General features: G+C 38.4%; 1 protein-coding gene across 1 annotated transcript in view; it reads right to left on the bottom strand.

Annotated features, from left to right (window-relative positions):
• Positions 1-12500, bottom strand: part of myo1f (myosin IF) — a 46621-nt gene that overhangs the window by 14266 nt on the left and 19855 nt on the right. Inside the window, exons 5-16 of the mRNA XM_058390104.1 lie at positions 12469-12500; positions 11856-11945; positions 11648-11779; positions 9479-9613; positions 8071-8203; positions 6708-6904; positions 6319-6399; positions 6136-6222; positions 5965-6051; positions 4861-5028; positions 3928-4013; positions 3762-3843 (exon numbers count right to left, since the gene is read on the bottom strand). The exon at positions 12469-12500 is cut by the window's right edge and continues 56 nt beyond it. Of these exons, the coding sequence (XP_058246087.1) occupies positions 3762-3843; positions 3928-4013; positions 4861-5028; positions 5965-6051; positions 6136-6222; positions 6319-6399; positions 6708-6904; positions 8071-8203; positions 9479-9613; positions 11648-11779; positions 11856-11945; positions 12469-12500 (1310 nt within the window). The remainder of the gene's footprint in view (positions 1-3761; positions 3844-3927; positions 4014-4860; positions 5029-5964; positions 6052-6135; positions 6223-6318; positions 6400-6707; positions 6905-8070; positions 8204-9478; positions 9614-11647; positions 11780-11855; positions 11946-12468) is intronic.

Here is a 12500-nt window from a genome sequence, read left to right as displayed (position 1 = left end):
CTATCTCTCTATCAATGTTACACTCTCTCTCCATCTATCTCTCTATCAATGTTACACTCTCTCTCCATCTATCTCTCCATCAATGTTACACTCTCTCCATCTATCTCTCTATCAATGTTACACACTCTCTCCATCTATCTCTCTATCAATGTTACACACTCTCTCCAGCTATCTCTCTATCAATGTTACATACTCTCTCCATCTATCTCTCCATCAATGTTACACACTCTCTCCATCTATCTCTCCATCAATGTTACACTCTCTCTCCATCTATCTCTCTATCAATGTTACACACTCTCTCCATCTATCTCTCTATCAATGTTACACACTCTCTCCATCTATCTCTCTATCAATGTTACACTCTCTCTCCATCTATCTCTCTATCAATGTTACACACTCTCTCCATCTATCTCTCTATCAATGTTACACACTCTCTCCATCTATCTCTCCATCAATGTTACACACTCTCTCCATCTATCTCTCCATCAATGTTACACTCTCTCTCCATCTATCTCTCTATCAATGTTACACACTCTCTCCATCTATCTCTCTATCAATGTTACACACTCTCTCCATCTATCTCTCCATCAATGTTACACACTCTCTCCATCTATCTCTCTATCAATGTTACACACTCTCTCCATCTATCTCTCCATCAATGTTACACTCTCTCTCCATCTATCTCTCTATCAATGTTACACACTCTCTCCATCTATCTCTCTATCAATGTTACACACTCTCTCCATCTATCTCTCTATCAATGTTACACACTCTCTCCATCTATCTCTCTATCAATGTTACACACTCTCTCCATCTATCTCTCTATCAATGTTACACACTCTCTCCATCTATCTCTCTATCAATGTTACACACTCTCTCCATCTATCTCTCTATCAATGTTACACTCTCTCTCCATCTATCTCTCTATCAATGTTACACTCTCTCTCCATCTATCTCTCCATCAATGTTACACACTCTCTCCATCTATCTCTCCATCAATGTTACACTCTCTCTCCATCTATCTCTCTATCAATGTTACACACTCTCTCCATCTATCTCTCTATCAATGTTACACACTCTCTCCATCTATCTCTCCATCAATGTTACACACTCTCTCCATCTATCTCTCTATCAATGTTACACACTCTCTCCATCTATCTCTCCATCAATGTTACACTCTCTCTCCATCTATCTCTCTATCAATGTTACACACTCTCTCCATCTATCTCTCTATCAATGTTACACACTCTCTCCATCTATCTCTCTATCAATGTTACACACTCTCTCCATCTATCTCTCTATCAATGTTACACACTCTCTCCATCTATCTCTCTATCAATGTTACACACTCTCTCCATCTATCTCTCTATCAATGTTACACACTCTCTCCATCTATCTCTCTATCAATGTTACACTCTCTCTCCATCTATCTCTCTATCAATGTTACACTCTCTCTCCATCTATCTCTCCATCAATGTTACACTCTCTCCATCTATCTCTCTATCAATGTTACACACTCTCTCCATCTATCTCTCTATCAATGTTACACACTCTCTCCAGCTATCTCTCTATCAATGTTACATACTCTCTCCATCTATCTCTCCATCAATGTTACACACTCTCTCCATCTATCTCTCCATCAATGTTACACTCTCTCTCCATCTATCTCTCTATCAATGTTACACTCTCTCTCCATCTATCTCTCTATCAATGTTACACACTCTCTCCATCTATCTCTCTATCAATGTTACACTCTCTCTCCATCTATCTCTCTATCAATGTTACACACTCTCTCCAGCTATCTCTCTATCAATGTTACATACTCTCTCCATCTATCTCTCCATCAATGTTACACACTCTCTCCATCTATCTCTCCATCAATGTTACACTCTCTCTCCATCTATCTCTCTATCAATGTTACACTCTCTCTCCATCTATCTCTCTATCAATGTTACACTCTCTCTCCATCTATCTCTCTATGTTACACTCTCTCTCCATCTATCTCTCCATCAATGTTACACACTCTCTCCATCTATCTCTCTATCAATGTTACACACTCTCTCCATCTATCTCTCTATCAATGTTACACTCTCTCTCCATCTATCTCTCTATCAATGTTACACACTCTCTCCAGCTATCTCTCTATCAATGTTACACACTCTCTCCATCTATCTCTCTATCAATGTTACACACTCTCTCCATCTATCTCTCTATCAATGTTACACACTCTCTCCATCTATCTCTCTATCAATGTTACACACTCTCTCCATCTATCTCTCTATCAATGTTACACACTCTCTATCTATGAGTATTGCACACACATACAAACACACACATTTTTTGTCTTTCTCTCTCTCTTTTCATAGTCGCCTCTTTTTTCTCCTCCCCTATATCTTTTTGACTCTCTCTTCTAGGATTTTCTTGTCTGTCTGTCTGTCTGTCTGTCTGTCTCTCTCTCTCTCTCTCTCTCTCTCTCTCTCTCTCTCTCATTCTTTCCATATTTTATTCAAAATACCTATATCACTCCCTCCTTCCTTCTGTCATACTACTAATAACACTTTATCTCATTCTGTCTACTCATTCTGTCACTCTCTCACTCCATTCTTTCTTTCTTTCTTTCTTTCTTTCTTTCTTTCTTTCTTTCTTTCTTTCTTTCTTTCTTCAACATCTCTCTGAGCAGCTCCATCGTCCCAGCGTCACTCAAGACAATGACCATCATCCCTGTGCTTAAGAAGTCTACAGTTTCCTGCCTCAATGACTGTCGTCCCGTCGCACTCACACCAATTGTGATGGAGTGCTTCGAGAGGCTCGTCATGAGGCACATCAAGTCACAGCTACCACCCTCACTGGACCCCTTGCAGTTTGCGTATCATCAATCATATCATCAATCATATCATCAAGTTCGTTTTCTTTTCGTTCGTTTTCATTTTTCTTATCTTGTTCTTTCTTTCTTTCTTTCTTTCTTTCTTTCTTTCTTTCTTTCTTTCTTTCTTTCTTTCTTTCTTTCTTTCTTTCTTTCTTTCTTTCTTTCTTCTCTATCTTGTTCTTTCTTTCTTTCTTTCTTTCTTTCTTTCTTTCTTTCTTTCTTTCTTTCTTTCTTTCTTTCTTTCTTTCTTTCTTTCTTCAACATCTCTCTGAGCAGCTCCATCGTCCCAGCGTCACTCAAGACAATGACCATCATCCCTGTGCTTAAGAAGTCTACAGTTTCCTGCCTCAATGACTGTCGTCCCGTCGCACTCACACCAATTGTGATGGAGTGCTTCGAGAGGCTCGTCATGAGGCACATCAAGTCACAGCTACCACCCTCACTGGACCCCTTGCAGTTTGCGTATCATCAATCATATCATCAATCATATCATCAATCATATCATCAAGTTCGTTTTCTTTTCGTTCGTTTTCATTTTTCTTATCTTGTTCTTTCTTTCTTTCTTTCTTTCTTTCTTTCTTTCTTTCTTTCTTTCTTTCTTTCTTTCTTTCTTCTCTATCTTGTTCTTTCTTTCTTTCTTTCTTTCTTTCTTTCTTTCTTTCTTTCTTTCTTTCTTTCTTTCTTTCTTTCTTTCTTTCTTTCTCCACTGCTTTCCATGTTGTTCAGTTAATGGAAGCAGATTAAAGGAGTGAAACACCACACAATGGTGTAAATGCTGGAAATGTTGATCTCGTTGTAACAGGAAGTTAATATTTCATTTATAGAAGGTGACGGACTTTTTTTACTCATCGGTTCCTGACTTATTTTTATGAAATGAGTTGATTCTTGATCTTACTTTGATTTTGGAGCTCGCCGTGGTCGGTCTGCCTTTTTTGTCAGTGTTGATGTTTTCAGGAAACAGGCTACGGATGAACTGACTGCAAAGATGGACAATATGCGTGAGCCTGGGATTTACACCTCAGGTACAACATTAATCATAATAAATATCTATATATACTTACTGTTCACTGCTCTGCATCAGAGCGATGAGGTCGGTGAAAAGCACATCCCTGTTTCTCTCACAGAAACCGCTTACATCGTATGACACCTGATTTGAGACAAGATACAAATGTCTGGGAATTTAGAGAAAAATATCATGGATTTTGGAACAGAAACTGGTCATCGAATGTACAGGATACCTGCATGATGCATTATAACTGTAATATTGAAAATAATTTTTCATACAGTTTTTTTTTGGTGTTATTTTTACAAAATTATAGTTAAAAATAATATTTTTGGATTTTGTGCTTAAAAATATGAACAAAAATGAATTTGGACACTGTTGCCTTCTGCAGCATTGTGGTCCAGTTTTGGCTCAGTCCTCTTGGCTAATCGTCTTCCTCAAATCTACAAGGGTTCCTCTAATGGACTCCCAAATTCCTCCATCATTTCCTCCATCATTTTTCACCACGACTTGCGTCAGAAGATATAATCAGACTAGACCATGCAGTGCCTTCTTGTGTTACTTTTTCTACAGATTTATGGTCATTTTCTTGTCCATCTTCTTCCCAGTATGTTAACTGATCAGAAAAAAATTCTCCTCTAATATGTGTAACATAATTATACTTTAAACAAAGACTTAATTTCAAATCCCCTGTCTGTCTAATCTCTTCTAGGGTAGAACTCTTGGGGGCGTTGGCTTCATGTCATACTGTTGTGCACGAAACTTTTTTTGGGGGGGGTTTAAGGTCCTTAAGGGCCCAAAGATGGCAGCTTGGCAGTGAACCCTGATCTTCCTGATCAACAACCCAGAGCCTTTACCACTTCACATTATATTCTATTCTTTTTCAGTACAAGAAAATATCGAAATGATCGTCGAGATGATGTTAAGAAAAGGGTGGAGTTTTCCTTTCATCCCCCTTGTCTTCCCCGTTCATAAAGGCGGAGCTGCGCACCTTGCCTGCGTAGTGGTGGATAACAAAGCCAGAGTTCCAGTTGTTAAAGTGCTCGTGTGTTCCCACGGCAGCCTGCAGCTTCTGCAGTAAAGTGCTGTCGGCTCCTTCGCCCTTGGAGTGCATGGTGGCGCACACATCATCCAGGACACTCATTATACCCGGCGGGTTCTGGGTTAGGAAGTGACAGGGGAGGGGAAGAAAGAGAGGTGTTCAAATATTGTGCAAGCACACACACACACACACACACACACTGCCAGTGAAATATCTGCTCTATCATTTCTAAGAAGGTTGGAATTGTTCTGTGTTTGGGGTCTTAAGAAAACATTTGGTTTAAAAGGAACCTATTCCAAGTCTCTGGTTTACCAGAAAGAATATTACAAACAACTGAATGAAAAAAAAAAAACACACAAAAGAAGTATACACCAATCAGGCATTACACTATGACCACCTGCCTAATTGTGTTGGTCCCCCTTTTGCTGCTAAAACAGCCCTGACCCATCATGCACTGACCCCTTTCTATCAGAACCAGCATTAACCTCTTCAGCAGTTTGATCAACAGTAGCTCGTCTGTTGGATCGGATCACACAGGTCAGTCTTCGCTCCCCACGTGCATCAATGAGCCTTGACCGCCCATGACCCTGTCACCGGTTCACCACTGTTCCTTCCTTGGACCACTTTTGATAGATACTGACCACTGCAGACCGGGAACACCCCAAAAGAGCTGCAGTTTTGGAGATGCTCTGATCCAGTGGTCTAGCCATCACAATTTGGCCCTTCATCAAACTCGCTCAAATCCTTACGCTTGTCCATTTTTCCTGCTTCTAACATCAACTTTGAGGACAAAATGTTGACTTACTGCTTAATATATCCCACCCACTAACAGGTGCCATGATGAGGAGATACTCAGTCTTATTCACTTCATCTCTCAGTGCTCATAATGTTATGGCTTCCCAGTTTAGTGAAATATGCAGGAAATAGAATTTTTCCTGCTTTATATTTATGTAGTAAAGGGAGAACAATTTAACATGACACACGTGAACAAATAAATAATAGAGAGAGAAAGAGAGAGAAAAAAACAAGAAGCTGGTGATTCTGTGAGCTTACCAGCTTATTCTCAATGAGATCACACACTATTTTGTTGTTAAAATACTCAATAGGAGTCCACTTGATCCCCTCCTGGACATATTCTTCCTGTTAGAGGAGGAAATAAACGTGAGAGTCTGAAACAACACGGGGTAAAATGTGTAGAGTGAAAGGAAAGCGTGAGCACCGTACCTGCTCTGCCTTCAGCGTCAGCTCGATGAAGATCTGCTGCAGCTTCTCATTCACAAAGTTGATACAGAACTGCTCGAACCCGTTCCTCTGCAGAAACCAGCGGTTATTACGGTTAAGTTCAGGATTCTCACGTGACATGACCGAAACTTAGAGACATAGAGAAACTGAAAAACACGGATTCACCTGAAAAATCTCGAATCCGTAAATATCCAGAACGCCGATGCTGAACTCTTCGATGGGCTTCTGCATGGCTTTGTTTATGGCCTGAGTGAAAAGAAAAGAAAACAATAAATCATTTTTAAACATAGCATATATTAGTCTATATTAAAAATAAACAACTTTTATACCGCATAACCAAAATTCGGTTATCGTTTCTATAGCAACAGTAAACTGACAGGGACAGTAATCTATCTTATTTATTAAATAAAAATAACCGATTAGAGGAAATCTAGCCCTGTAGAACGTGATGTTAAACTCAATAATTATTTGTTGAGCATTTTCCTCTAACATCATGCGCCAAAGTGTTTCATTTCATAAAAATTAAAGAAATAAATCGGTAGTAAATCCCAGACCTCCACCAGGTAGTCGAAGAGGCGAGCGTACAGGGCCTTGGCCAGAGCGTCACGTGTGTAACACGCCTGCTCCTGGTTCAGCGTCACATCAATGGACTCGGATTTGCCGCCCCACTTGGAGTCCATCTTCCTGCTGGTGAGTTTCTCCTGCAGCCGGCTCTGATCGATGCCCAGGAGGTAGGCGGGAAAGGCCAGCACTGGGCAATACAGAGAGCATGAGAACTGATTGCACACTGGGTCAGTATTCAAAAATAACATTAATTTAGAAGAACTGGTCATGTTGAGATGATCGTTCTGTTCTGTTGTTCTGTGAGTGGAAATGTCTTTAAAGAAATCTGAGGAGAAGTGGTTATATTTCTGCTAGGTGGCAGACGTCTTTATCCAAAGCAACTTGCATTTTATCTCATTTTATACAACTGAGGGTTAAGGGCCTTGCTCAGGGGCCCAGCAATGGACCTGGAATTCAAACTCAGAACCTTCGGATCAACAGCCCAACACCTCAACCACTAAGCTACCACATCCCCAATGGTCAGTTAGTTTGAGGATATAATAACTCATTTAATCACTCTCTGCAACCATGCTGAGGAGAAAAGCATCTCAGCATGCACAAAACATCAAACCTTCAGCTGGATGCAGATCATCAGGGTCAAATGGACAGTGCACCTGATTTTTATCTTCAGCTGTCCAGTTTGGCTGGGTTTCTGCCCATGATAGGCTCAGATGCCTGTTCTTGACTGACAGGAGAGGAACCTGATCAACTCTTCAGCTGTTGTAGCTCCATTTCAAGGTTTGATGTTTTGTGCCTTCTGAGACGTCTTTCTTCTCACCAGGGTTGATTCCATGACTTCTTCTGTGATATCCTAGAACCAACAAATCGTTTTCTTATGAAGTTTCACCCACAGAACTGGCTATCACTCTATGGGTTTTTTTTTGTTTTTCGCACCATTCCGTGTATGACTTCTGGGTGTGAAAATCCAAGTAGGTCAGCAGTTTCTGAAACACTCTGAGGGCAACACATCTGGCACCAACAACCATGTCTGACGTGAACGTTAACTGAATCTCTTCTGTGCATCTGCTTTGCGCTTCTGCTACATTTATGAGCAGGTGTTCCTATTAAAGTGGACGGTCAGTGTCTAGGTGTAGTGTATAGATATCTTTCTACATATGGGATATTTCCTGAAAGAAAGCAAGCAGCTCTGTGTTTCTGAATAATAAGCCTCATTGTGATTAGTAATTATGGGATTAGTTTAAAAAATGGTTTTAATTAAACCAGTTCTCTTCAGCTGGATTTTTGTGGAATATCTAAACCCTGTAAGAAAGATCCGGAATAAAGAATCAGGAGCGGGTTCATGTGCACACTTACGGTCCATGCTCTCCACCTGGCCATAGTTTCCCACCTCGATGAAGCTGATGTTGCCCAGGTGTAAGATTCCAGCTACAATCTGAAGAACCTGTATCTGATCTGCTCCAGGGATCCCGATCACCTGCATGGCTTCCTGCAACACACACACACACACACACGGTCAATTAGAGCTGCTTTGTCATCACTGGCATCTTCGTTCAAGGATACACAAACAAGAATATACCATTTCTATAGCAACCGTTAACTGACTTGGTGATAAACTAAAACTAATAATGAACAGATTTTTTCCTTTTTTTTAAAAAGTGGTTATTCATCTATCTATCTGTCTGTCTATCTATTTTTCTATTTACCTGTCTGTCTGCCTGTGTATCTATCTATCTATCTATCTATCTATCTATCTATCTATCTATCTATCTATCTATCTATCTATCTATCTATCTATCTATTTACCTGTCTGTCTGCCTGTGTATCTATCTATCTATCTATCTATCTATCTATCTATCTATCTATCTATCTATCTATCTATCTATCTATCTATCTATCTATCTATCTATCTATCTATCTATCTATCTATCTATCTATCTATCTATCTATTTACCTGTCTGTCTGCCTGCCTATATATATACACTACTCACAAAAAGTTAAGGATATTCAGCTTTTGGGTGAAATTTCAGGCTCAAGGGAAGTGAGAGGAACCCAAGTGTCACGTCAGACCATTCGAAACCGTTTACATCAGTGTGGTCTGCGTGCTAGAAGACCTGAAAGGGTACCTGACCACACCACCAGGCACAGGCGTCATCGTTTTGCATGGGCCAGGGAGCATTTATACTGGACGAGGGACCAGTGGACCTCAGCGCTGTTCTCTGATGAAAGTTGACACTGAGCAGAAATGATGGCCGCCAACGATGTTGGAGACTTCAAGGAGAGCGCTATGCATCAGCCACTGTTGTGGTGGTGTTACAGTCTGGGCAGGTGTGTCTACTCAATACAGAACTGCCCTACATCTTGTGAATGGTACAGTGACAAGCCAAAACTACCTGAATAACATCATTAATCCAGTCATTGTGCCCCTGCATGAACAACACAGGCCTAATTTCATCTTCATGGACGACAATGCTCCAGCTCATCGAGGTCGTATCATTAGGGAACGGCTGCTGGAGGGTGGGGTACCTCAAATGGAGTGACCTGCACTTTCTCCACTCACTGTAGCATGAACATTTTACATTTTCCATAAATTTCACCTAAAAGCCAAATATCCTTAACTTTTTATATATATAAAAAGCATAAATTTGGTGGTGTAAGCGTAATAAAACACTCCAGGACATGCTGCTACTGGAAAACAATTAACTCCTGGAACAGTAAGTGATTGATTCTTTATTAATTGTGCTGGACGAGATGGACGACGCACCATGGTCTCGTTGAAGTCTTTGCTGTCGTTGGTACCGTCCACTTTATAGGTTCCTGACTGGTTTAAGTAGTTGTAATAGTCAGGGGTCATGATGCCTAAACCTTCCTTCTGCTGAGCCGAAGAGCCTTCGATCAACTGGAAACAAAAGTGAGTGAGAGGTTACTGAGGATCATTTCTGAGGTGTCAGAAGTTTGTACACTCTTGAAAAATGAAGTTTAAATCAATAAGATGTTTGATGATTCAACATGTTTGGTTTCTCAGATGTTTCTTCATCACTACGAGTAACCAACAATCTCCCTTTCTCAATGTGAAGCTAATATTCACTCTGCATCGTCCTGTAGGTCAGTGTTTGTCTTCACCGCTGCCTTCAACATCTTCCTCAACCTCTGAACAACTTCTAGATCGTCTCAGATGGTTATATTCAACCACAGTGTTTTATATTATAACTCTTAGAGCTGCAGATATCACACACTGCCTTCTTTAAATCAGAGCTCAAAACTACAATTTTAATTTATTTTGTTTGCTTTAAAATTTTAAGACATTTGTAAAAACAATAAAATAAATAAATAAATAAATAAATAAATAAATAAATAAATAAATAAATAAATAAATAAAAATAATAAATAAATAGATAAATAAATAAATGTTATTTTTTTTTGGGGGGGGGGGATCCCATGCATATTTGAAAATGTTTATTATTATTATTATTATTAATAATAATAATAATGATGATGATAAAAAAGGGTAATAAAAAATATTATAACATGTATAGCACTCCCTGTCTTTTTCTTTCTCCCAAAAAAGAAAGTGTGATCATGAAATATTAACTTACCATATTTTTTTAATTTATTTTTTGCACTTTAAAATTGTGAGACCTTTGTAAAAAAAAATAAAAAAATAATAATAAATAATAATAAAAATAGGTAAGTAAATAAATAAATAAATAAATAAATAAATAAATAAATAAATAAATAAATGGACAAAAACCATGCATGTTTGAAAATGTTTAAAAAATAATAATAATAATAATAAAAAAGAGTAATAAAAAATGTGTTATTATTACATGAGCACTCTCTGTCTTTTTCTTTCTCCCTATAAAGAGGATGTGATTATGGAATATTAACTTGTACTCATGCAAAAGATTTTTTTTCTCTCAAAGTAATCATAATTTAAAGATCTATTATTAATTTTGAGATAAAATTCTCTGCAGATCTTGTTTCACCATATATACATACATATATACATGAAAATCCTAATTTCTATATAGATTAAATTTAAAACAGATGATCTGTTTATTTAAATTAAATAAATTTAAAATGATGGGAGAAACACAAAGCACCTTACGGTGCTTTTAATTATATTGATAAATAATAAAATACTTAAGCCCTTTACAGAAATAACCTTATCATTAATAATCAGCGTTAAAAACATAAACCCCAACGTCTACGTCAGTGTTCCGTGTGCTGGCCAGAAACATGTTCACTGTGGTCACTTGTGTGAGAAGAGCGTGATGTCTAGAGGTGGATTTAAATTTATATTCATATTAAATTTACAATGGGATATGAGGGACTTTTTTCTGGTATTAATAAAATAATAAATTATTATTAAGACTTTACAGTAACAACACCTGAATAATCGTGTAATAAAACCTGAATTAATATGTAATTAAATATGAATTAATGATGAGTTTAAGGCATGGACTAATCACTAACGTGAAGTACGACGTGACTTATGAATATATATGTGGAGTACATGTTAGTACATTTTGTTATAATGTGTTAATTAACATGTAGGGATCAACAACAACAACAAATGTGAACAAGTTAATTAGTTAATCATTAACTAATCATTAGTTAGTGAATACTCCACGCTCATCATCGACTCATCCAGTATTGGTTCAGGTCTCAGTGCAGGATTATTCATGTCATGTTGCTGCTGTAAAATAATATGAAAGCTCAGGGAAATCAGTTTATCTCGTCTGAGGCAGGACTTTCTCTTTCACTTGTCTTCTTCCTCACACACTTATTTATCCTGTAATTTATCCTTCTGTGTCTAGACGTGTGTGTGTGTAAATTTGCTGTTAGTTTTCTTTACTCAGCCCAAAAAAACACTTTCTTTTTCGCAGTTTCATCCCTTTTCTCTTCTTCTCCTTCTAACTCTCACTCTGACCTGGTAGAAAATGTGGAAGTTCCTCTCGTTTTCGTTCTGGCTCACGACTCTGGATTTCTCCAGCAGGAAGTTGGAGATCTTGCCTCCATCCGGCTCTCCTCCTCGGCTGAACTGGATCTCGAAGTATTTCCCCTGTGTGTGGAGACAGGAGTGATGTAGCTCACTGCAGGAACACACGGATTAAGTGTAAGGCATTTACGTTACTCACAAAGCGGCTGGAGTTGTTGTTTCGGACGGTTTTGGCGTTCCCGAAGGCCTCCAGTAGAGGGTTGGACTGCAGGATAATGTCTTTGACATGCTGAGGAACAAAGAAATAAATATATAATCATTAAGATCACTAATTATTTCTGTCACTAAATCTGTCACACAAATCCTGTACTGTCACAGGACAATAATTTATAACAGGATGGCGTGATGGAGCGGAGTTTTTCTCTTATTTCTCTTTCTTGAAGATAAATAGCTGAAAGCAATTCTACGCAAATGTTTGTCCTAAAAACTTTCCCATGGCTGTGTAAAGCGCTTGCACTGGAGACTCCTTCCATGAGCGTCACATTAATTTTCCATCAAATCTGTTACTCAGGAGAATCGCTCTGATTGAGCGGTTGCTATAGAAATGATAAGAATATCTATCTATCTATCTATCTATCTATCTATCTATCTATCTATCTATCTATCTATCTATCTATCTATCTATCTATCTATCTATCTATCTATGCCTATAGAATATATATCACCCTTTCTGACCAATCAGAATGCAGAACTCAACTCTGTGGTCTAAAAGTAAAAAGTAGAATATCAGAGAATCTTCCAGAATCATTTACCTGAACTTTAGCTCCACCACCGGATACTTTAG

The sequence above is a fragment of the Hemibagrus wyckioides genome, linkage group LG05 (assembly GCF_019097595.1).
Source record: "Hemibagrus wyckioides isolate EC202008001 linkage group LG05, SWU_Hwy_1.0, whole genome shotgun sequence".
Taxonomy (NCBI): domain Eukaryota; kingdom Metazoa; phylum Chordata; class Actinopteri; order Siluriformes; family Bagridae; genus Hemibagrus; species Hemibagrus wyckioides.
Note: the sequence above shows the minus strand (reverse complement) of the source record. Positions and strands in the feature narration are given on the sequence as shown.